A 27,165-nucleotide genomic window follows, 5' to 3' on the forward strand; every position below is an offset into this window, starting at 1 on the left:
TACTTGCTTTCTGTTGGATAGCTTTCCTTGTTTCAGCCTGTCCATCTTGTGTTGGTCCCTGGCATTAAGCATAACCTCTTTACCATATGTTTCATTGACTTCCTTCTATGCTCCCACTGCTCACTTTTAGGGAACTTCTTTTTAAATGTTTGTTTAAGCAGACCATGAGAGTGAATGTGTTTTTCAGCTATCTATCTCTCTTGTGTGCTTTTCTCACCACTCCAAGTTGCTCTTTTTCAACTATACGCTTCTCTACCACCTGTGCCTCTTCACCCTGTGTCCCCATTACTGTCTTTGGCCTGTGTCTCACCCTTTCCCCCGTATCCTTTCCCTCCTGATGCTTCATCTCTCACCTCTCCTTATCATGCTCATCTCTTTTATTGATTTTTTTAAACCACTTTTACGCTGTTTTTAAAATGCACCTTTGCGTGACTTTTTTTCACTGACCCGTCTCAGATTGGTAAATAAATAGAAAACAATACGAGGTATTTTGTTGGTGACTGTGGGCAAGCCAGTCGCATGCATGCATGCGCCTACAAAATGATGCTATGGGTTTGTCCTTTTGTTTTTTTTTGTTTTTTTAGTCATGCTGCACGGCAGTCACAGTGCAGTACAGAATAGCTACAAACTTTGGCAAAGCCTATAGGCTACATAGGCGAAAGTAATGAAGTAAACATTGCTGGTTGGGCGGTTTGAGCCTTCACATGTGGATCCCTTCAGGTCTGCTCCCTAGGGCTGGGGGTTCGTGGGCAGTCACTTGCCAGGCTCTCTATGAGTCATTCGGCCTCCCTCCCATTTGCCTTGTTCCTCTCTGTGGAGACCGAGAAGGAATACATACGTTTATATTTAGAACAGTAATTGAGCATTGCCCGGCTGAACTTCCCGAGGAGCCTGCAGCCAGGCCTGGAAAGTGCTTCCTGCTCATGGGATTTCTTTCTCATGGAAGCGGGAGAGACCCTGCCCCTCCCCTCGGTCCTGCCTCTGCGTGAAGAACATACGTCTTACCCTTGAACGTAAGACGCACAGGCCAAGGCGCAGCAGGCAGCTGGCAGATGGAATGAGCCAATAGCGGGCCTCTTTGCCAGCCTGTTCTTGCACTGACTCTGGTGGCCGTCGGGTCTGCCTATTAACATTACCTCTTAATAAATTCACTTTCGGTTTTTAAATTCATTAGCTCTGCTGGGGGAAGACACTTCCAGAGCATCATTACCTCCTCGTGACCGAATAATTACATTTTTTTCTCCTGAGCATCCGCCAGGACTCCCAGTTATACAATCTGGGAAATACTTACGCCTTGAATTTAGGGTTGTCAACTTTCCCAGAGAAAAATGCCAGCCATCTGTTCACTTTTTAACATTTTGCAAAGGCCCGGCCGGACATGATTCTTTAGTACTACTTAATATGAAATCGCCGGTATTCATTTAACATGGCCTTCCTGTCTTTGTTTACTTTCATTATCAACCGGGGACATCAGGGCAGCGTGTTTTCTTATTACATTTACTGTTTCAATTAGTTAGCAGTAAGGGGAAAAAATACCGGCATTAGGTGATTTTTCTCATGTTTGTACCGGCCGGGACATTAAAATAAATGCCAGTCGTGACGGTATATAACTAGCAAGGGGACGATCCTTCTTGTATTGCAGATCCCAGATTGTAGGTCTTTCATTGTCTCTCTCCTGGAGGCTCTGATAAATCAGACCCTCTGCCATGCCAGTCTCCATCTCAGGACTACATCGACCCTGTCTTGGTCCGCGCAATGTAACCTCTGCAAGAAAACGCACTACACTACGCAATGCCTATGGGTCTGTACAGCCCACCAGGTGAGCCTGGGCCAGAGATGTGTGCAGTCAGATCCAAACTATTTTTAGACAGCTTTAGCTGAGATGTATGACGTTACAACGCAGGCTATTACAACGCCTGCCTTTACAACGCAGTTTTTACATCGCATACCTTTACAACGCATAGCGCTTAGAGGTGCTGGATAGTGAAAAGTTTAATTTTCTATTCCAACTCCAGTCCCCGTGGACACTAGGGAAGGTGTTGGATAGAAAATTAAACTTATTCCCTCTCCTAGAGCGCCCCCCAGTGCAATGCGTTGTAATGGTTTGCGTTGTAATGACCGCATTGTAATGGTAGTGCGTTGTAAAAGTTTCGTTGTAAAGGCTGTTTACCCTTTAGCTGTCTCGCTAGACTATTGTGCTTTCTAAAAAAGTCTACATAATATGCATATACAAGAAGCTTTTGTTTTTTTCTACAAGCTTTACCCATTGGACTGAGAGTCAATCATATTTTGCCTCCACCCACTACAGCATGGGGCAATGGGACAGCGCACTTTACCCATTGGCTCCCTTAACTTTGAGTGACTACACAAAGCCTGTGCACATTATTCATATCCGTCTCCAAATAGTTCCTTTCTTTTCATTTGCACAGTTTGTTCAAAGTGTGATGTTCAAGTTATTTATTTGTATATTGGCCTTAAATACTAACTACTTATTTGGCATGCACTGCTTTACAAACTTTATGTCATAAAGTGTTTAAGTGTCAGTCATTAAAACTTTATTTGGATTGTTACAACCATACAAGTATAAACTATACATTTATAAAACTTTATAAAAACACAAAATATGGAAAATTTGTAAAATTGCAATTCAATCATTTCCCGGAGGATTACCCCGACAACTTTGTTATTAAACAGTATCCTCCTAGGTTGTTACAATCATAAGGGTAAACATGAGTAAACATTTATAGCCAGGCCTTCCAAACACAATACATACATTAAAGTGCAATCTCATTTACATACTTTTATATTGGCCTTAAATAATAACTACTTATTTGGCTTGCACTGCTTTACAAACTTTATGTCATAAAGTGTTTAAGTGCCTTTGTAACATTGTAGGTACCTGCAGTTTGAGTGCTTGGTTAAGTGGCAATTTATTCTTGTCTCCTTCATTAATAAGAACCATAGAATGCATGGAGCAACTGGATGTTTTTTAATGCAAGCATAAAACTGCCATATTTAGGAGACAGCATTCTTTTTTTTCCTTTTGAATTTTGTGGCTTTTGCTTGCAAAGCCGTTTCACAAGCTTGCCCATGCCAGACCTACTGGCTCAGTTTATGGTTGTTAGGGTTTGGCTTAACAGCGCAGCTGCTTGCAAACCTATAGTTACCAATTCTTTACAATATACATTTGGCAGATTTCATTCTTTATCTGATGCATTCATTTTATAAGTAAAGCTGTATTTTCACAGTCAAAAGGAATTTATACATGCTTTTTCCAGTACTTCTGGGAAACACTGCTGCTGCTTTTGTGGTTTTGTTACAAGGGGCCAAAATTGCAACACTGCTGCAAAACCGGCACCCGGTAACAAAAAAAACAGCCCCCACCGGTCCAAAACCTTTCCCTTCCCTTCTGGCCCACCGGGAAAACGTCCAGTGCCAGCTACGACAAGTCCGCCCTGATCGTGAGGCTCAACTAGACACTACACAGTAGAATTGCAAATGTTGTTATACTGAAAATCTGCAGTAGCGAGCTATATGAATTAAAATTAGTAATTCTAATTCTCATTATTATTTAATGTCCAACATGTATTGCTTGTCCTTGCACTATTTAGTGCACCACTACTTCCAGAAGCAGAGGAGAGCTGCTGGCATAAAATGGTAGAATCCAGGAGAGACAAGGAGAGGCGACTCTCCCATCAGATCAGTCTTCGACCTACTCACACCATTCCAACCGACCACCATCCAAAGCTGTACTCTTGTTGTTAGGAAGAAGCTGGTGCAGTAGGAATAGTTGAGTGACTAGATGGCACTTTAGCTGAGCTCCTACAACTTGGAGGTGCAGCATTCCACAGGCAAAAGCTAATCTCAGTACTTCTTGTGGAACTCTTTGCTCTCTTCTCCGCATGGCAGGCTGATCTTAAGGCCCTCTGTAGCAAAAGCTGCAGAGGGACCCAGGGGCATATTATCAAAGGCCGGTGTTAAAATTATCGCTGTTTTATCGGCAGGAAACTGCCGATAAAATGGCGATAATGGACTTGATAATACGGCCTTGTTAATTCCCATAGAAGCCCATGTTAACATCAGAACATGGGCTTCTATGGGAATTAACAAGGGCGTATTATCAAGCCCATTATCGCCGTTTTATCAGCAGTTTCCTGCTGATAAAACGGCGATAATTTTAACACCGGTCCTTGATAATATACCCCCAGTATTTTATGAGCACTGTTGAAATACATTGTAGACATCAGAAGCTCAAGGTCCAGAGACCGGTTTTGTATACAAATAGTAAAAAATGAGGTAACTAGTTAACCCAGAAAGGTTTGGGCTGAAAAATGGAGGAAAAGCAGTTAAAATTGAGTTCGCCGTTTCGAACTAAAGTCCAAGTATCATTTGTTATTAAGGTTCCTGATGGAAGCCCATGTGGGTCTAAGGCCCTGTTTCTGAATTTAGGGGGTGATTTCCAATCAATGTATATGCATGTATCAGAATTCATCAGAATTCTGAGTTGCGTCATAATTACACTCACTCTGTTATACCCCTTACAGATTTCTCCAGGTAAAACAATCTACTCCCTGTAAATAAGCCACACCAAGGTATTGGCATTTACCGGGTGGTGTTCATACCCTACTCTATTCCACCATGCTCAAAATGAGGCGTATATGAAGATAGACAGTGTCCCAGAAGTTTCAAAATTGTATTTGGTCTGTTCAGGCCATACAATGAGTAGGCCAGCCTGTGGATGGAGATAAGGTAATTTGGCAAAACTTGCCGTATAAATTAATAGAAGGCTAGAACTGAAAGCACGTAATGTTGAAATATCCAAAGTGGGTTCCAACAACATCTGCTTGACTATGGCCCTCACTAAAATAGAACTTTTTAAGTAAAAAGCTCCAGAGAGGAGACGATGCCTCTGCGGGCTGGAGCAGAACAAGCAGCTACAAGAATACAGGGAGTGTGTTTCTCGTGGATGGTTCACCAGGTGCTGCTTTCTTGAAGCACAGACCTCCACAACGGGTGCTGGTCACCGGTCACGTGCGTCAAAGATCCCACAGGCTTCAATTTTCTGAGCTTGAGCTCTTAGTAGAGTTTATTACAGAGGGGATATTATCTGAGTGGTGCTAATGCTGCAGAAGTCCAAAGTTGATATAAGGCCCTAAAATGAAGGTGGTAGTCTCTCCCATTTCAAGTATTACGTAAAAGGGTTCTCGCGCATAGTACACAGATTGACACTGACACCGATGGCAACGCACTCAACTTCCTCTGTGTTAGTAACAAACAGTGTTTCAGGCTATTGGCTTTGGGCTTCGAGGAGCATTAAGAATGGTCACCCCAAGAAACCTCAAAGATGACTGATGAACCCTTCTGTCCTATCTCCTCCTAAATGAGCTACCAAGCTCTTCCTAATGTGGTCCCAGGCCCTGGACCACCCCAACAGCAAGGCAGAACCAGCTCTTTAAGAGCAAGGCAGAGGGACAGTGGCGGTTTTACCATTAGGGCGTTTGGGCGTTGCCCCACCTATAATTATCAGGCAATTTATTCGAGCGGCGCGTTAATAAAAGTTTTATAAATTAACGCGCCGCTCGAATAAATTGCCCGATAATTATTGCCCTGCGGCCGTGGTGTGTGTCATGGACTTGGACAGTATGCACTGTCTGACACTGGGTGGCGCTGGACTGACTGTGCCGGCACAGTGCGCACTCACTGCGCATGTGGTGTTTGCCCGGCAGGGCTTTTTTAACTAGCAAACTATGTGGATTTAAAAAAAACAACCGATTAGGGGTTTGCCTGCCTAATGCAACGTACCCCATTGCTGAAAAAACGAACGACGTTTTTTTAATGCTCAGCCCAATCCTGATGCTACTCTCTTTAGAGAGCAGCTCTCCTCTAAAGAGAGCAGCATCAGGATTGGCTACTACTGTGTCTCGGCAAGTTGGCAGCCATTACTAATTAGTCTAGGCGCCAACGGGACCCCAGAGCAGAGATGGTGCGGACCCGGTCAAGTGAAGACAAGGTAAGTTTTTTATTTTATTTATCCCCACCCCCCTGGCCCCCACTGTGAGCGAGCCGTGACTGCATGAATCACTGAAATATAATTTGTGGTATTCCGTTGTTTCAGCACCTTAATTTAATTACATTGCAGCAGGGTACTTCGGTTGTCCTTCTTGGCACTGCAAAGGCTCGAGTTGCACTTCAGTTTGTATTTCTTAAAGTATCCTTTTACTGGGCCTTTCTTCAGCTGCCACATCGGCACCTTCCTCTCCCTACATGACGCATGGTGTGCTCCTGCTCACACAACCTGCAAGAATAAAGTTTGATACCGTTTGTACAGACGTGCCTGATGTGTATGCAGACGTCTGAAAAAAAGCCATTCTGGATAAAAAAAAGTCAGCACTGATTATTCACATCTGACTGCCTCGTTCAAAGGGTTAATGCGGCACCGACGTGCAACACTCGCACAAAAGGCAGATATGCCTGACAATGAAGCTTTCAGACGAGCAGAAAGGTAGGGGGCATCTTTGTTGTTACTGTAAAGTAGGGAACGCACTTTTATACATGTCTTTGTTACTGATTGGGCAGAGTGGGTGAGTGCTATGAAGTTTGGGATTAAAGCAAGCGCTTTAGCTAGCCTAAGACCACGCAGCATGGCATCACACTGTGTGTGCTTCCCTGCGTAAACTTTGATTCCTGCCACTCCAGTCTGTTTCTGGTGTCCGCATGAGTGATAATTAAGGGATTTGGGCAAAAGTCATTATTGTAACAACATAATAAGTTTTGTGTGTGCGAGTCAGGTGGGTGTCTAAGTGCCCATGGATGTCGGGCAAGCGTAAGGCTGCTCCAGTGTGCATCAGACACCAGCTTATTGATAGAGAAGGGTTTCTGTGATATAAGTGTGCGCCTTCTATTTGTTTATTTTACATTGCAAGTTCAACATTTGGTGCCACTGCTTATGGATTGGCTGCTGGAATCGTGGCTCGGTGGAATTTACTGAGCCCGGCATCCACATGAGACTGTCTCTGCATGCCACCGGACTGTGTTAGGGCTAGGCGTTGACTGCAAGGGCTTGTTTGGTGCTCCAAATAGTTTCTTGCTTCTGTTTAACCAGCCGTTCTTGGATTTGTTCCACATTGCCTTGTGCATCGTTATTCGTGATATCGGACGTGTATTAGGAAGTGGGTACATATGAGGACTCCTGTGAGTTGCTTTAATGACTTGCTTTGTCTGACACTGGTATCTAGTGAGAACGATTTAAGTGGGTGCTTGGCCTCCCATGGCTAGTATGCAGGATTAGGGGTGGCTGCTATTGACTAGGCATTACCAACCAGTACAGAGGACAATAGAGTGGTCAGTTCAAACCGTGGACACAATAGAAAATTGGTGACACTCATCCTGAACTTTTACGCCCCACTACTTTCAAATGTCACCAGCCGCCACTGCAGAGGGAGCCCACCAGCCCTTTGGCTAAGTGAGGAGACTCACTTATAATCTTCGAATAATTTTCGGTCTAGGAGTGAAAACAACAAGAAAGAGCTGACAACAAGAAAGAACAGCTCTCTTCCACTTGGCAACAAGGTGAGTTGTCACCAACGCTGTACACGGTTTATGCCACACTGCTTGGCTTTCTATAGAAAAATAATAAAATCCTTCATTCAGTATAGTTTTTGACTCTCTGCACTACAAACGGTGGTTATTCCTGGCCCTTGTACCGACCCATGTTTTATTCTGCACTTGGCTCCAGCACCTATCATGAGAGCTGCTCGAGGCACCTGGGGATCATGTGAAGGCAAAGTGCATCAGAGGCAGAGGGATTTTCTGCACAGAAGCTCTCTCGCCTTGTCTCACTTTCGGTTGTTAAATCAAGGCAATCAGACACAGGAGGCGAGTGAATGGGTGAAGAGGTAGCCATTTGCTATGGCCCACAGAGCACCGTCTTAAAGGGCCGTTGTGTCACTCGTAAAATAACAAATTGGTCTGGTAAAATCTTTCCCAGTAATAAGGCCCTTCTTGAGCAACAGCTTCTATAATCGCGAATATACAAGGGCTCAGGCAGGAAGGAGCTAAGTTCCTTGAATACGTACAAGGATGCGCTTGCACCTCAGCTCAGCATGCAACGGGTTAACTTTATGGGCGGATGAGGCTGCATTTAACTGTTTATTCACAACATATGGAATACCTTTTAAGAAATCGAGGGTCATATTGCACATTTTAATTATTTTTACCTGTGGCCCAGGTTTAGTGCAGGTAGGTCTTTAACTGGCCCTGTGCAACAGTGTCAAAGTTTAATTAAAGATGAGCGTTATGGACAGGGCAGCCCTTAGGCTTCTGCGTTACCCAGTGGCAAAACGAAATTCGAGGGGGCCCCCCTGCAAGGTACATGGAGCCCCCCCCCTGCTCCGGATTTCATCTGGAGCTCTCGGTCCAGAGTACTGTGCTGAGGGGGCCCCCTGCAGCTCACACCACACACCCCCTGCACCGCGGGGGCCAGTGTTATGCCACTGGTGTTACCCCGTGTGTTGGGGGTATCCAACCCACACTCCCTATTGTTCCCTGTGGCGTTACACTGTTGCGAGGCAAAGCGATGCACGTTTTCAGTTGTTACCTTGGAGCCTGCACTTGACTGAGTTGAGGCATTGCATTAAATATCTGACGCAGCTGCTTACACTGACTGCGCACAGACGTAGCACGACGCTTAGCACAACGGCAAGCCGCATGGAAAGGGCTCTAATTTGAGCCGGTGGCTGCAGGTGGGGCCCACCGGCACTCATTTTTTTTGGTGGGGGGGGGGGGGGGGGGGGGGGGGTGGGGAGGGGGGGCGTGCGCTTATTTTTCCTCTTCAGACTTGCAAGTAAGTGAAGAGAAAGATGGAAAAACGTGACAAATGGAAAGAGCTGAACCTGCAAGAGTGAGACAAACTGGCAGGGAGTGTCTATTGGTGGAATCAAGATTACGCAGCCTTGGCATTTAACATGCCTACATCATACATGAGAACTACCCGATTCATGTGGGAGACTCCCAATTTTCGAATAAAAAAAGGCTCACTTTTGGCTGGCTGCATTCTGAAATTGTCTCTGCTTCAATAGAAGCCTATGGGGTAATACATTCCTCCAATTCTTTTGTAAAAATATCTCTCTTTCCTCCTCTAAAATGTTGGCATGTATGTAATGCAGCATTGTGATTGGTAAGCACCCAGGCTACCCTGACCAATCACGACGTTGTAAGTTCAGCGTTGTGATTGGTCTGAGTGCCATGGTTCGGCTTTCAGCCAGGGACTGGGTCATGTTCTCCATGCAGGCTGTAATGCAGCTTCCATAAAGAGCATTAACAGTGCGCATTACCAAGAGGGCCGGCAAAACAGTCATTGCACACTTAGGAGGAGGGTTCTACCACTCCTCCCCTGCTCTGCAGCCCCGCCCTGTCATGCAAATCTGCCGCAGCAGGAGGATAAAAATAAAATGATAATAACACTACGTTATTATCATTTTCTTTTTTCCTTTCTTTTACTGCTTCAAAGCAGTGGGCCGACGCTCCTGGTCCTTAGTGGAGGAGCCGCCACTGCATGTTTGTGAAATACAACTTCATAGCAAAACTTTGGGCCCTGGCACTTTTTCCTTCTTACAAATTAGGCACTGACCAGAGGGTATAGGTTTGTGCTACATAAAACGCCATATAAATAAATATATATGTAGAAAGACAACTTTACTGACCATCTGAGAATTTTTTTCCAAAACACATGCCTCAAGTCCTCAACTCTTATAGAAAGAGTTGTGTCATTTGACCCATAGGAGCAGGTGGATCTCTTGCACCTCCTTGCCTAACTGTTTGCACTCCCCACTAAGTGGAGCCTTGTCCTTGCAGGACAGGTGATCGAGCCTCTCCTGCTCCTCATTACATTTATTTAATATTGTTGTCTCCACAGCTTTTGAACTAAGGTTCTGTTCACTCACCACTCTCTGGTGGAGTACTTTTATTTCTTAATATTTCTCCTGCGCCTCTCTCAATTTTGATTTTATCCCTTCAGGAGAACTCTTCTGCTGAAAAATAGTTGTATGCCAGAATGTTATATGCAGAAATATTTTCAGACATAAATACTGTTTCCTAAATATTCTTTGAAAAAATATTTACCTATTGGGTGTAGATTTTCTATTATTAACTCCAATTCGGTGATATTCCGGTAAACAATATTCAGAACACAATATTTCTGCTATACGATATTCTGACACTAATATTCTGCCACAAGTCGCTTACGCATATAAGTTTAAGGTCCTGAATGCCCCTTTGGAGGGCAACATTACCTCATCCAGGGCAACAGAGAAGCCAAGCCTTGTGCTGTTCTGGTAATGGCTGGAAGCAATAATGCTAAACCTCAGAGATGTTTTTGGTGACTTGTTCTTTCAGATTCTCTCCTCCCACTCAATGAGGAGCCAGATATTATTGAGGGCGTTTCTTGTTTTTGTTTCTGTCTCTGACTTGCTTTCTCTCTCCGTTTTCAGTATGCAAGATCGCCATCCACAAGAAATGTGAAGCTAAGGTAAGGCATTGGGTGCTGGGTGGGTTTATGTTGGTTATCTTTGCGCCATGAATGGAGTGGAAAACAAGTTCGGCCCTAGCAAACCAGAAAGGGGTTTTGGGACTTTAATAGGGGGGCCATTGTAGCTCGTTCAGCTCTGAGAACAGCCCCTAGGCTGCAGCCCACTTGGCATATTCTGCACCTGCCAGTCACTTCTGGTTTGCACTGGCGTTAAAAGATGTCCTTTCTTCATTTGGCGGTAATTCGAGACTAGATCCAGGCCAAAGAAATCTAATTTTTAATTTGGAATGTTATAGCATTACTCTGTAACTATTGTGATCCCCAATATATTTGCAGTACCAATATCATCCCCAAAAATATCCAAGACAGTTATTAAAACGTGTGCTCACTATCCATTCATCAAATTCCTAAACTAATAAGGCGGGGGGCTCACCATCTGGCGCTTGCTCCCACATTTTCTAGGACTGGAGTTGTAGCAGTAAAGTAACACTGACCTACAATGAGCAAACACAATTTTTTCTTTGCACCAGTATACTGCTAACACGCTGATTTTGTGGGGATTAAATATGAGTGCAATAGTTTTGATTAATTTATACCCTATTAGACTACCACTGACGTTTGTTAACCTAATATTAAAGAATTTGTCGACCCTGCGAACCATTTACGAATTAGAAATGTCTCCTTGCTCACTCTTGGAATAGTACCCACGTTCTGGGGCAGTGTGCTGGGCACAGTGCAAGAGGACAAATATTTTTCTATAGAATCGCAACACTGTCGGGCTAAGGCAATGAAAATACTGAGCGGCATGGTGAAGGTGAGCACCATCGCTCCCGAAGACCCCAGGAGCTAGAGAACCACGCTTCCAGACCATATATAGTAGTATCAGAGTGAGTGACGTCTCTCCGGCATCACACAAGATGGCAAATGTACCAGAGTTGCTGCTTTAGGTGAAGGCAGTGTAAGGGAACAATAGTGTAGTGTGAGAGTGAGATGTGTCTTCCATGATAGAGGTTTAGAAAATGGATCAGTTTGACAGTTCTTATCACTAATCTCGTTTTTAACTTCCTAAGTGTTTTTAAATATTACACAAATTGCAATTAAAATAAAGTGATGGGTTCTGATGAATATATATATATATATTTTATACATATATATATATATATATATATATATATATATATATATATATATATATATATATATATATATATATATATATATATATATATTCACTGAAAAAGCCATAGGTTATAGACCATATATAGTTAGGAATTTGCATTTACAAAACCATGAAAATTCACTGAAAAAACCATAGGTTATAGACCATATATAGTTAGGGATTAGCATTTACAAAACCTTATTTTACTTGCACAAAACCATTGAAATTCCATATATAGTTAGTTGCACTAACTATATATCGCGCACCCGCAATCCACTGCTAATGATGTCACATATTACATCATTCATGACATGGTCAGTGACATCACTGATGGCATCACTGATGACAACACCCAGTGACTGTATGTTTCTGTAAAGTAAAAATAATTCTTACATATTGAAGAATGAGTGGATGTATAAGTGTCTGGATGAAGGATTTAGTAGGTGCATGACTGACTGTATGAGAGAATGATTAAATGTGTCTCACTGAGTGCATGGGTTAGTGACTAAACTGTCTTAATTTGTGCATCATTATATATGTTGTTCTGTAAACTGCTGCATGTTTAAATCAGTAGCTATATGAGTAACTATATGGGTTATTGAATGGTTGCCCAAGTATTTGTATGGGAGACTGAGTATGTGTGTGGGTGGCTGGGAGGTGTATGACTCTGTGCATAGATGTGTGAGCAGTTGATTCACTAAATGTATGGGTTCAAAAGTGCATGTGGAAACAGCTGTATGGACAGTTGACTGTGTGCATGAGTGTATTGGTGAGTGAATGGATATCTCAGTGCTACATGTCAAAGTAAGTACATATGTAAAACACAGTCCATGTGAGAGTTGACATATATAAATAACTGTGCATAAGAGCCAGTGAATGTGTGAGTGGCTGTATGGATCATTGTGAACTTGTATCAGGGATTGTATAAGACACTAAATATGTGTTAGTATATGTTTGAATAAGTAAGGTGTGTATACCTGTATAGTTGAGGAAATGGAGGTGTGATTGTTTTTTTGCATAACTGACTAGGTGTGTGAGTAACTCCATGGATAAGTGACAGTCTGTGAGTGTCTGTTTATACTGATTGTATCTAAGGTTATATTAGAGTCTGAAGATGTTCATTGTATTATCACATAAATGATATCATCAGTGATGTGATCAGTGATGTCATTTGAGATGTCATCAGTGATGTCATCAGTGATGTCATTTGAGATGTCATCAGTGATGTCATCAGTGATGTCACTGACCATGTCATGAATGATGTAATATGTGACATCATTAGCAGTGGATTGCGGGTGCGCGATATATAGTTAGTGCAACTAACTATATATGGAATTTCAATGGTTTTGTGCAAGTAAAATAAGGTTTTGTAAATGCTAATCCCTAACTATATATGGTCTATAACCTATGGTTTTTTCAGTGAATTTTCATGGTTTTGTAAATGCAAATTCCTAACTATATATGGTCTATAACCTATGGTTTTTTCAGTGAATTTCATTGGTTTTTTAAAAGCTAATATCTATAGCTGTAAAATATATTCTTTATTACGTGACGTATCACATAGCCCGTGAGACGCCTCATGACGCATCGCATAACCGTGACGTATCGTCTCTGCAGCGCAAACAAAACCCGTAACGTAAGCGCGCCGGAGCACGCTTACAGATATATATATATTTTTTTAACCTTAATTAGACAAAATTCACACGTGCACATATCTTGAGGCCTTGCAAAGGCACATCAAACAAACAGTCCCTACAATTTTGCCAAGTTTGGTGGAAATCTACTCCTTTAAATTTTATTTTACTGTTTCTCTTGATTTTCCCCTTGTTACGCTTACCGGAACGCTACCCGGTATGCAAACAAACGCTCCAAAAACACAATATGTCGGACTCCCGTTACGCTGCCGGTTAGCTGCCCGGTTAACGTACCGGGAAGCGCCTCTACCGCGAAAAATCGCATTTTTTTTTCTTTTGCCCCGGGGGGAACTTAATAGCCCCCTCATCAATCCTAGGGGTTCAGGAGGGGTCTACCTTACCCCTTTCCTTCATTTACACCTTTTTTTTTTCCACCTCTTGTCTCTCGATCCCACCGAGAGACAAGATGGTGGCCGCTCTGGACTGTTTACAATGTTAACAGCCAATCAGCTTCTTCTCAGACTGCCGTTACGCTGCTGGTTAGCTGCCCAGTTAGCTGCCCGGTTCGCGTACCAAGACGGGCCTCTACGGCGAAAAATCGCATTTTTTTTGTTTTTTTTGCCCCGCGGGGCACTTTAATATCCCCCTCATCAATCCTAGGGGGTCAGGAGGGGTCTACCTTGCCCCCTTTCCTTCATTTCCCCCTTCGATTTTAACCACCTCTTGTCTCTCGATCCTACCGAGAGACAAGATGGTGGCCGCTCCGGACTGTTTACAATGTTGACAGCCAATCAGCTACTCCTCAGACTCCCGTTACGCTGCCGGTTAGCTGCCCGGTTAGCTGCCCGGTTAGCTGCCAGGTTCGCGTACCAAGACGCGTCTCTACGGCGAAAAAATCGCAATTTTTTTTTTTTTTTTGCCCCGCGTGGCTCTATAATATCCCCCTCATCAATCCTAGGGGGTCAGAAGGGGTCTACCTTGCCCCCTTTCCTTCATTTCCCCCTTTGTTTTGGCCTCCTCTTGTCTCTCGATCCTACTGAGAGACAAGATGGCGGCCGCTCCGGACTGTTTAGAATGTTGACAGACACCGGAGAGCCAATCAGCTTCGCAAAGTTCCGTTACGCGTCAAGTACGCGAACCGGAGCGCTGCCCGGAGCGCTGTCACAGATATATATCTTTTTTTGAACGTTAATTTCTCAAAATCCACTGGAGCACATATATTGAGACCTAGCAAAGGCACATCGGGCTAACAGTCCCTACAATTTTGGCAAGTTTCGTGCAAATCCATTCAGCCGTTCGAGCTAAAAGTGAAGCCAACCGCCCTATGGAAATTAACATGGGAAAAACGCGTTTTGGGACCCCCCTTTTTTCTCGGCCCCCCCTTGACGAACCCCCCCCCCCCCCAAATTTTCAGGGGCTGCTCAGAAACAAAATGTGCCATTTTCCAGAAAATTTCAGCCAATTCCGTCCACAAACGCCAAAGTTATTAGACATAGAATTTTCGAAAATCCCATAGAGAAAAAATCCTAACTATATATACCTACTGGCGACCGCCAGTAGGTAATATATATATATATATATATATATACGTACATGTGTGTGTGTGTGTGTGTGTGTTTTAAATCTTGCACACTCGGTGTAGCTCTTGGTACTCATCTGTTGACTTTGAGGTTTGGGCTAATGGGGTGTAGGTCCCCCCGCCTCGACGTTTTACTATTGGGTCGTCTTGTTGACTTGTTCCTGGCGGAAGGTTTGATGGGTCCTTTGTCGTCAGTAATCTGTTAAGTGAAGCCAAGAGCTGGACTCCAACATCTCGAAAGAAAGACCCACATGGCTTTATTAAGACAGAACTCTTAACACCCATCCAAAATTGTCTAGATCTGCTCGTCTATAGCTATCTGGGTTTCCAATCAGTACCCTATACCTTCAGTAACCTCAGTAACATATTACATGCTGGACAGAGTGCATGCCAAATACGCCCCATGGCATAAAATCGATTTTTTGTATCTCCGGCGACCCATCAAACACTAAAATTAACTGATTTACAAATGATAAAGATAAACTTGAAGGAAAACAGTAAAGAGTCACAAATACAATACTGATAGCACACACTCCCAAATGAAATCAGAATCCATTATGTGCTGCAATCCTTCACACAAGGGTTGGAAGGTACTCAGACACAAAAAAGTGCTGCAAGTCAATACTAATGCCAAAATGTGTGCTACACAAAATAACCTAACCTATAAAAATGTGTGCGGCTTTGTTCTCTCAAGCAGAGTTCAACTTGATTTTCTAGAATTAGTTTCAAGGGATTAATAATTGCAGCCTTTCAACATTGACCCTTAAAATGCCACAGAAAAATATATGGTGCAAAATATAAATGGCAAACATGGGTGAATGAGCTTTAGAAATTGTAGCAAATGTCTGACGTGTTCATTTTTCCAAAAAGGTTTGATTGATATTTTGAGCGAGATCTTTACAATATTCTTGATCGGACCCCGAAATATCTAAATTCTAGTTTGAAGACCCGTCTATCACATCCCAAGAACTGGCCGAGTGTAACCATGCGCTTTATAAATGTAACTAAAAAAAACAATGTTAATATACCCAAGTAATGGGGCATGTACAATAGCTCAGGTGTTGGCTTGTCCTCATTGGATTGTTTTGTAGAGCACCAACAAGTCAACTCAATTCTTCAAGTCACGTTTGCATCAGAGATGTAGAACAGATTAATTTCTTAATTTGTACAGTGTGAGTGATAGTCGCACTGTGGACTGAAATATCTGGCATTTGAAGTTCAGTGAGGTATTGGATCAGTAGTAAAGTCTTGAGCTTTCGAAGGGTGAGGGGAGATGTTTGCTGTCTGGCTAGAGGGTAGATATGAAGTGGTAATGGGAGGGCATGCAAGGCCTGGCTGTGGCTAGTTTGCTTCTTATTGGATTTTTTCAGGTTCTTCTTGACTTATTCGTCTCTGTGGAGGGCCTGGGCCATTCCTGATCACTGAGAGATCTTTGTTGGTACCTCCAGAATTTGGCATATCAGGCTGTAGTGGTGTTTCTCAGCCTGAGGCTTCAGACTGAGGTGGATTGAGGAGCCACTTCCTGAAGATAGTCAGGGCTCTTGGCCTAAGGGGTCTTGCTCACAACTCCAGCATTGTGTATTTTATTCATAATACCATTGCAACTGGATTAAAACAGATACAAAAGCAGAATGTTCAAAGTGCCATGTGCAATATACCGATGTGCAGTTACAGAAAGCAGTCAGTGCATTATTGAGGCCATTACAAGCTAAAAGTAGCGGACGAGCCGCCAACTAGCAAGATCACGAAGTTAGGTCCTGTACTAAATTGCTTGATAGTAATCGGATCGTGTTAACATGCCCCACGGCCATTTACTCCCTGAGCTGAGGGTCTTCGTTTTACTCCCTTTCTCCACTTGCGGCCATCGGTTCTGCCCAGCTCGGACAGCTTACTTTGTAATTAGGTTTTGCCCTTGCTTATGGCTTTGTGCGGCCAAAGTTACTGGGGAGAGCTGTTGTCTAAGTACATGAACATGTTTGGCACATTGTGCCAGACCTCATGGAGCGATATTCCTGCAGCAGGTACGCACCCCTTGAGCAAAAGAGACGGGTCTGAGCAATAATCTCCTTTGAAGGTCTAAAGAGCAACCTAAGAGGTGTATCCATGATTCATATCTATAATTGCATAACCTGCAATCCCCTGTGCCTCCTCGGCCCACCCAGGCTGGATTGGAATCTTTTATTGGAAGCGCTTGAAGTCGCATATACAGAATCTGCGTATTTGCATATTTATGGCTTCCAAAAGATATGGTTGCGGCTTTCTGGCCTGGTAAGTGTCATACAGAGGCTGTATCTGTGCTGAGTTATCAAATAAAGTAGATCTTGCTCCCTTAAGGTCCCCTTTAATTGCTGATGAATTACTTTTTTCCAGGTAGAGTATGGGACGTCCCCTACTCTGAGGGCAACTTCTTACATCTGGAGGGACGTAACAGCATTCCTTACTTGGTTGAACCATGGATTGCCTGGAGACTCAAAAAAAGAATTTCAAATGGGCCTTTATTGAATTGATCTAAGCCTTCCTTGTTATGATGTAAAATCTCAACATTGAGGCTCTACAGTCTAGTGATTGATTCACGAGGCCGAATTCTAGCCTTAATCTTGAGTGGCATAGGTAACGTGGCTGTTGCAAAATGTTCTGTACGAGCTACAGTGAATTTGCCCCAAGACGGAGTCTAGTGCACCAGGGTGAGTGTGGTTGCCGTCCTGCAAGGCTGGGAGGAGTGTTGTATTCATTACCCTGAGTATAGGGGTCATCGAGGCACTACTTAGTAGCTGGTTCAGTTGGCCAATGCCGTAGATAATGGCAGTTCCTTTCTTTTTGAGAGACCTTGCCTGTACAGCTGGTTTGCTGTTTTCTCTAAACCACTCACCCAGGTAATTATATTTCCTTGTTGTACTAATTGTCTTGCAGCCCAAGTGCCAGGATACATTCTTTTTGTTCCGGTATCTCCCAAATATAAGGGCTTTTGATTTTGTCTTGATTTACCTGGACGTGGTTGACCAAGTTGTATATGTTCAGTGGGTTCACTACCCATTAAATACATTTTTTGGTGTGATCCGTGGTCACAATGTTGTCCGCGTATTGAATTATATGCAACTTTGTACTTTCTAACTTGGGAGGAACCAGGCAACCAGACTCTAAAGATTACCCATAATCAGCGGTATATCGATTAAAAAGTATGGGGACCAAGACGCAACCCTGCTTTAGGCCTCAATTGGTGTCGATTTTACGTGTGACCGTGCTGAGCCCAGTTTTCACTCAAACCCATCTTCCAGAGTATAATGATGTTATTGCTCTTAGCACCATTGCGGGTATACCCCAAGCATCAAACTTCCTCTTTAGGATTCGCTGGTCAACCCTATCAATTGCAGCGCTGTAATCAATAAAACAGCAGAAGAGAAGTAACCTGTTGTTTTGTGTTGCATGAATTCTGATGAAGGTTATCCACAGTAGATGCTTCTGCACTGAAGCCTGTTTGAATGAACGGCAAGACATCCTGCTCGCACCCAAGCCTCTAGCTGCTCTAACAGGACATGGGCATACATTTTGGCTTCTATATCCAGAAGTGCAATCAGAGGATAATTTGAAGACATTGACTGATCTACCTTCTTATGTATAGGGCATATAATAGACCCTCACCTGGCTTCAGGCACGGTTGCTGTTTGAAAGATGTGGTTAAAGAGTGGAGTTAACAACCTAGCCCAATTGTCTGGGCCACATTTTAATAAACTTGCAGGGAGACCATTAGGGCTAGGGGCCCCGTCATTTTTCAGGTGCCTTATTAATGCTCTCAACCTTCTTGATGGTTGTTTATTCAGCGATGGCATTCTGGGTCTTGATAGGATGAAGATCCAAATCTTGCCCTGATTCAGTTCTGTTCCTAGGCCTGGACGTTGTCTCCCTGCTTACTGAGTCTGAGATAAAATTTTGCTTGCAGTTCATTGCCAGGGACTGGCTGGTAAACTGTAAGGCTGAGGACTGATCCATGTATAGCTCAGATATGTGCCTTACCCTTGCCACTTCTGGAACACCATTTTCCCTGATTACGTTGCTGTTGATGTGATCCCAGAAGCGCGCTTGGTTTTGATCTTTGAGCAACATGAAAGATAATAGCCCATTCTTTTTGGTTCCTTTTCTCCTTATGTTCCCAGACAGTTTATTGGTGGGTTGAGCTCATAAGTTTTCTTGCTGCTGCAGAGCTTGTGGAGAGCTTTTGTCTATGAACCCGCTTGGCTTGGCGGAGAGCTCTTCTTGTGGAGATGATGTTATTATTTTGCTGCAATTCGGTTTTCCTATCCCGACATTTCAAATTGGCCCTTTTTCCCAAACAGAAGAGCTCTGAGATCTTTCGTGCAATCTGCCCACTTCTGAAAGACTAATTCTGGATGTTTCGAACTTGATGTAGGCACTTGTTTGCCTAGCCAAGCAATGACTGTTGCTGTGTGTTCTGGCCTCCACCTGATTCTTCTCACTAGGTTTGCACACTCCTCGCCTGTTGAGATGCCCATGTGGTTGCTCTAAGCCGTTGGTTGAGATGTTAAGTCCAGTTTGCACCTTAGTGAGTTATGACCACTTTCTGATCTACCAACAATTTTAAAGTTTGGAAGCAGGCCTGCTAGACGCTCGGAAAGAAAGACACGATCAGTAGTCGATATTCCTTTCTAAATCGGATGAAATGGCATTTCAATCCATTGCGCCTCATTCTCCCATTGTGCCAACATCAATTTATAGGTTGCCAGGAAGTCCTGCATGTTGGACCCCACTCTCGATCGGGTGATGCTGTCAAGTGGCATCCGCAGGCCTCACATATTAGAGTCTCTTACGATTATAGTTTTGTGGCGAGGGTGGTCCAAAAGTAGCGACTCAAGACTGTCAAGCAAGTCTCCTACAGTCATCATCATGGCTTTTTTGAGGCATTGAGTTAACAATTAACCAATATCAGGCTGATTGCTTTCCGATTGAGTTTTAGGCTAATGATGGAAACTGCTTGGGCCCCCGTGCAGCCAAGATCCAGTGTGGTGGCCTCCAATTTACTTGAGTGCTTAATAAAGATTGAAAGACCACCCGATCGACGCCCAAAAAAACTTGAAGGGAGCACCGGTGTAAAGATCTCATAGAACCTGGCAAGGTCGTCGGGGCAGGAGCACAGGTCTCCTGAAGGCATAGAATATCATCTGTCTCCAGGTAGGAAATTGCTTACCAGCTCATGCTGATAATTATGAGGTCGGCCACGTTCCATGAGACTACTGAGAGCGTGGTGTTTAGTATCGGGGGCGAAGGCTGAAAGCGTGTCTCGGGGCTAGAGACTTTAGCCCAGTCTCTTGGTTGCAGGAAACGAATGCTTCCCCCACTTCCTGTGTGTGCCACTTGAGATGTCCCAGTGACAGTGTACCTCCCTCTGGTTATGCAAGTATGATCCCTCAACCTCTTCCATATCCCAGCCGCTTTTTCCTCCTGTTGTATCCTTCAGGACGCTCATGGTTGTTTGTCTTGGGTAAGGATGTACCAGAACGTAAGGATATTTCACTGGGGAAGGCTTATGAAGTTGTATCTCCCATTCCATGAAGGAGGCTTTTTCCGCCCACACCACATCTCTGTAGTCCTCTCTCGTCCATACCGAGGTGGTGAATTCGCTGTTTGAGTTTAAAATCGGGGGATCGAATCTCACCCATGCACGGTCTTCTGAAGTTAACCCCTTCTATGCTGATGACAGCCCCCGTCCGTCATGCACTGCGGTGGGCGTGTGCTGATGACGGCTCTGGCCGTCATGAACCCGCCCACTTATTAAAAGCGCCGCACAGGCGCAGAATCGTGCCCGCGCCCAAGGGGTTAAATGCTTCAGTGCAGAAATATGTCTGTCCTGGAGGCCTTTGGGACAGTAATGGGGTATGACGACTGTAAGATGTTCTCTTCAAAATAAATCTGAAAGCAACTCCAAAGTTTGCTGGTATGAAAAGAAGATTTAATTCCTTACATGGGACCGCAGACTGTGGACTGGCTCATTGTCATTCTGAGAATGCAGCTGATTAGCACTTTAGAATGACAATGGGCCCAATTGTAGTGACAGCATGTGGTGTGCCTTCTCCTGCATGGGACTAGTGCAATGCATTCCACTTTTGTCTTGGCGCCATGCTGGAGAAAATAAAAATAAAATAATTAACAGCGTTTTCACTGTACATTTAAAAGACAGATTTCAACATACAAATAAAAAAATACTATTTATTATTGTTTATTGTTACTAGCACAAATCTTGATTGCAGAAAGGGCCCAATGTCGCTTTGCAAAGCTGCGCGCATACTGAAAAACTGTGAAGTGCACGATTGGCTCAACCTTATATAAACTTATTTTGACTTGTATTTATTTTGGTTGTCTATTTACTTATATATTATTGTGCCACCTCCTCTGATATGTCTGTAAAACTTATGTTTTGTCCCAAATTTTTGTCCTGAATTTTGACCCTTTGTCCTGAATTTTGACCCTTTGTCCTGAATTTTTACACTGACCGTCCTGAATTTGCACCCATGCCAGTTGGTAACCCTACTCTCTACAACGACCAACTCTAGACGATCAAGTCCTTCCTCCTCTCTTGCAGTCTTAGTAGTGAGCTCTTGGTGACCATAATAGACTGAGGGATGCCCTCTGCTAGTCCACGAGGGTTCAACAGGGTTGCAATTGAATGAAGGACCTCTAGTCGCGCTTCCATGATGGCGGCTAACTAATGCGTCTCAACTGGATGCCCGAATTCACAGTAGGAGCAGTTGCTCGCTCACTGCTGGTCCGCGAGGGTTCAACTGGGTTGAGGTCCAGTAGGGATTGCACGTCCCATAAAATCAGTGACATCCCGTGGATTATCAGCAAAATGTAATGCAGCAAAGCTAAAATGCTCATGTATTTGTAACTGTTCTTATATGAAGCCTTCCGACACCCATCTGGTCTAGTCCGCTCTATGGAAACTGCAAATAAACAAAACAACATTGTTTGTCCTGGTTGTCGGTTCAGCTGTTAGTTTGATAAGATGTACCATGTTTTCTCCTAATTCGCATTCCTTAAATTCATAATAGAATTCAAAATGCTGGAGTTGTGAGCAAGACACTCTTGGCCACTCTCCCTGACTATCTTTTCTTAGACAGAATGTCCCATCACACATGGGCCCTCAATTCCTTGAAACATTAGTCTTTTCTCGTTTACTTGTGTATCAGAAATGCCAGCTGGGCAGTGGCGGCCAGTTCAAAAGATGTGGCAGCCCCAGGGTTTCTTTTAACTTCTGAGAAATGAAATGATGATGAAATATGAATATTTCTTCTGCCGAAAGTAACCTATCTTTGGTTGGCCCCACATGACTTTCAATTGGTGGCAGTCTATCATGTGAACATTGTTTCTGGGTCTGCCTTGACAGTGGAGTAGTCTGCAATGCCTATTGTTATCATTTTAGAAATAGATATATTTGCAGGGCTTACATTGCAATGAAGGAAGGGCTATCCTACATCTCAATAATCGCACTTTGTATCACATTTATTGTTTTGTCTCAGACATGCATCCTATACATAAAGCATTTTTTATCAAGGTAGCAGAAATGTTTTGCATGCTTTTGTTAGCACTCAAGAGTGAGCCTGGTCTGAAGATGACCACCCCGGTAGCATGTCGCTTTTGCAGATCGGGACAGCCTGACCCCAAGTACGCTGGCCCAAAGTCTTGTTGTTGGGTATGTATATATGTTCATGTGAGCTGTCACGAGCGCTCAGGTGTCTGGTAGCTCGTGACAAGCTCGTGCATTGGGACACTGTGTTGTCTTGGGACACTGTGTTGTCTTTTGAATATGTGGAATGTGGGGAGTTGAAGCTGGGAACTGTTATTGTTATTACTAGCCTGGAACTTAAGACGAGAGCATCTTAATAAACTCACGTCCATCTTCAACTTCTCTCCTGCGTGATTATTGGCTTCCCTACACTTGTGAAGTAAGCAACTATAGGTGCAGTTTTGTGACACTTCAGGTGTGCATCTCGGAACGTACCATCTAATCTCCACCAACTCCTGGATTGCAACTATGGTGTGCCTGGAAGCTGTTTGTCATCATGGCCACCACTCCACTAGTTGCATCCATTGGGCCTGGCTTACAACTCAAAATGCAAGCCAGAACTATTGGTGTTGCAAATGTTTGTTTGAAAGGAGTCTCTGACTTTGGGATACCACTGGAGCTGCCTCTACCAAAAAATTACAACATTACCCTTATTTGTGTTCCCCATATGTTACAACAGGTGTGTAAGTGTTATTGTATGGACCCAAGCATGTATGGCGATTCCCTGTCCTGCTGCTTTCTTTCTCTGGGGCAGATTATTTTTAGGTCTGGCGGTAATCGGGACCTTTTCATTTTACCAAAATTATATGTACTATACATACTTATACAATCTTTCAGCCAGCCCTCTTCATCCTTGGTCTGTTGTTGAGTCATTAACATTTTTCTTTAGCACCCTTCAGCATACATCAAGGGGCAGTGGGTCAGCCACTTTAGCAATTGGCTATCTTTACTGTGGGTGATGGGGTTCTGCTCTTTCACAAAAAGCACATCCATACAAAGCATTTCCCTTTAGTACGAGAGACAGCAATGGCAAAGTGTGTTTTGCGATACCAAAATATATATTTTCTTGTAGCCAATGTTTCTTTTTCATATTGGCGAGGGCCTGCAGCTTCTGCAAACTAAAGTGTTTAAAAAACCATGACAAAACAAGCATAGACAAATCCAAAAGGCTGGCCTTCAATGCCAGACAAACTGTCTTTGCCAAAGCTTGTTTGTAATTCTACGGATTGCCACTTCCACTATTGTGCGATGCCGCGAGATACACCAGGAAGCCTGACTGGACCTTGATGCTCTTTTACTCCTCCGACTTCCCTAGATCTGTTGAGATCAGTGTTTAATTTGAGCCTGTGGTTTCCGGTGCTCTGCACCTGCACTTAATTGGAAACACCGCACTTAATTTTTATACCAGCACTTTGACAATCTGACACATGGTGGCGCTATTTGTCCTATTTTGAAATGAGCGAACAACAGTTGTTTATTAATTTAAAATACCTTAGAAATGACTAATATCTGCTGCCCACGCCTTTCTTATGGCTTGGAGGACCTGTAATAGTTTGAATTGTCGCACTTGTAGGAGTGAGATGGTTAGTATGTGAGTTGGTGCTCTCACTGGCAGCCCAGGCAGGGCAATGTGCTGCAAGCTGTCGTGGCCTCCTGTCGAGAGCCCCGGCACCTTTACAAATTAAGCACGGTTGGAGCACTCCAGAGCTTCTGATCCCCCTTAATCCACAAAATGTCTTTATATTTGCAAACAGGAGACATTACCACTTGTCGAAACTTCAGCGCCATGCTGTCCACATGGAAGTGTCCGCTACATGCTTCGCTGGCCCTAGCCTTCTTCAGGGGATTATCTTGATAACCCGTTGGATCAGTTGCCAACTTCTTTTCTGTCTTTCATCGGTATTTTTGGCTTGGGGCAATTCTTTCAATGTGATCAAAAGAGCTGATTCTATTTTTTTTAATGAACTTTTTCTCTGTGTGATTTTTGTACAAAGTCTCACGGACACTCGCAAGCCTTGGTGTTTAACTTCCTGCTGCAGAGTAAACTCCCAGCTCATCTTTTTGAACAATCAGCAGCGTGACTACTTGCACACAGCACAAGTAACGGAAAGAAAGCTCAAGGGGACGGAAAAAAAACTGTTAAAATAATGTGGAAAATATGATTTGCTACAGTAAAAGCCCACGTTACTGTCTCAAAGAGGAAAACGGAGAAAAAAAGTCTTAACTATATCCCAGTATAAACCATCAGACAGACAGCTGCCTGTGTCTCCTCCGTGAGGATCGTGGCTGGAATGGGCGGGGTCCGGGGAGTGAGGCTGTGAATTGGCGGTATCTGTAGATCTTCAAACCTCAAAGGGACACTGCGGTCCCACACTTTAATCTCTACATCTTTATGGCTTGTGCCCGCGTATGACCGGATGCTTGCACCCTGGGCTCCCTCTGTGTGCGTGCTTTGTGCATGGAAAGGAACGGCTGGTTTGTCACTGAATTCCATGTGTCTGAGTATCTACAGATTTAGAAGGGGGTCTTGGTAGACTCTGGATTCCCTGTATCTTTATGGCTTGTGCCAGCTTATGACAGAATGCTTGCACCCTGAGCTCAATGCATGTTCATGGGTTATGACAACAAAGGGCAGACTGGTTAGACCCTGAATTCTCTGCATCTGAATGTCTACAAACACAGAAGGGGGTCAGGGTAGACACTGGATTCCCTGTATCTTAATATCCACAATATTAGAAGGGGGTTTCGGTAGACCCTGTATTCCATGTATCTTTACGGTTTGTGCCAGCGTAGGATAGAATGCCTGCTCCCTGAGCTCAATGCATGTTCATGGGTTATGACAACAAAGGACAGGCTTGTTGGACCCTGAATTCTCTGCATATGAATATACACAAGCCTAAAAGGAGGAGTGTAGCTGAACCCTGGAATCCTTGTATCTTTATTGTATGTGCCAGCGTAGGACAGGACATTTGCACCCTGGAATTCCTCTGCATTGTTTGCGTTGGAGTGGAACAGGTTGATTGGGCCCTGAATTCCCTGTATTTATAAACTGCATACACCGAAGGGACAGTCTGGGTGGCCTTGGAATCCCTGCAACATTTTAGGCCTCATAAAGACAAGCTGGTTGGACCCTTGATGGCCTGTAAGTGTCTGATATGCCTCTCAGAGGGACAGGCTGCTTGGACTCTAGGGGCCCGCCATCCTCAAAGTAAAAGGGACCGCCCGCCATAATGGCGGGGGTCCCATGGGGGCAATTAGGATGCACCCGCCACAGTGGCAGGCGCATCCCGTACTTTTAACATTGCAGCGGGTGTTGTGCTTTTCAAAGCACAATGTGACAGGCACCGTATGGTGCCTGCTACGTTGCTCTTTGAAATGGTACCCCCCATGTGCACCCCCCACCCCCCCCGGAGTCCATGGGGGCTCGCAACGGGCCCCCCAAGCAGACTCCACATGCCTTTCCGTAGCGGCAATGCCGCCACGGCAAGGCATTCACAACGGCACATTCTAATATGGCTGGCGGTGTCTGAAAGACACTGCCACCATATTGAAGCCTTTTCCGCCCGGTCGACATGTCGACCAGGCAGAAAAGCGGCGGGCGGTCTTTCCGTCCGCCGCGGACCCCCCCAGCCATTATAATAAGGCGGGGAGTCTTTTCTACAGGGATGGCGGGGGCAATCCGCCGGCCCGGCGGGGGCAGTCCACCCGCCATCCTAATAGGACACTAGATGTCCTGTGTCTTTTTAAGTCTCATACGTACCAGTTGGTTGGAGCATTGATGCCCTGTATACGTCTGAGAGGGACAGGCTAGCTGGTCTCTGGTTTCCTCGTGTCTGTGAGGTTCATGTGTGCATGCACAGTCAAGTGGACCCCAGATTCCCTTTATCTGTATATAGTTTACCACAGATGGACTGGCTGGGAGGGCCCTGTGTTTCTGTGCGTGATTCATGCCTGAGATCAGGCTGGTGGGTCCTTGTATATGTATGCCAGTATGCCCAGAAGAGACAGGCTGGTTGAATCCTGGAACCTCTCTAACTGAATGATCAGTACCCGTGAATGAAGGAGTGTGCGTCTGTGCCCTGTATTTGTATGGTAGCATTGATGGGAGGGGCATGCTGGTTGGTCGGCCCATGGACTTCCTGTATCTGTATGGCTAAGCCTTGGTGGGACAGGCTGGTTGGGCCCTGGCTCCCGTGTATAAATCATGCCAGGAGTGTCCGGGTGCTTGAGCCTTGGGGACCTTGTATCTGTCTGTTGGTATACTTGGAAGGAGGGGCTGGCCCATTCCTCTGCAGTTCAAGCCTGTGAGACACAGGCTGTTTGGAGTGTGTATGGTTTAGGCCTTGGAGGGACAGGCTATCTAGGACTGGAACCCCCTGTATCTTTATAGTATGGTTATTGGAAGGGACGGGTCGATGGGGCTTTAGATTTTCTGTATTTGTGGTGGTTTTACTTCTGGGAGGACTGGTAGGTTAGACCCTGCATTTCCGGAGCTAGTGCCTGCACTTCAGGGACATACAGGTTCCTAGCTGGGAAACAGGGTTGAGATTGTCCTCAGTGGTACCAAATTCCTGTCAAGTTAACAGTGCCATAGATAGAGAGAATGGGCTGTGGGGCAGAGGATTTAGTGGGGGTGAGTGGGTGGTGAGGTAGGGGAACTGTAGTGTATGTGGTGAACCAGAAGAGCAGGGC

General features: G+C 44.4%; 1 protein-coding gene across 3 annotated transcripts in view; it reads left to right on the forward strand.

The window, feature by feature from the left end:
* Window positions 1-27,165, forward strand: part of TNS2 (tensin 2) — a 387,080-nt gene that overhangs the window by 73,293 nt on the left and 286,622 nt on the right. For all 3 annotated transcript variants that reach the window (XM_086959724.1, XM_086959742.1, XM_086959733.1), the window contains exon 3: window positions 10,488-10,525. In XM_086959724.1, coding sequence (XP_086815850.1) covers window positions 10,488-10,525 — 38 coding nt within the window. The remainder of the gene's footprint in view (window positions 1-10,487; window positions 10,526-27,165) is intronic.

The sequence above is a fragment of the Lissotriton vulgaris genome, chromosome 1_1 (assembly GCF_964263255.1).
Source record: "Lissotriton vulgaris chromosome 1_1, aLisVul1.2, whole genome shotgun sequence".
Lineage (NCBI taxonomy): Eukaryota > Metazoa > Chordata > Amphibia > Caudata > Salamandridae > Lissotriton > Lissotriton vulgaris.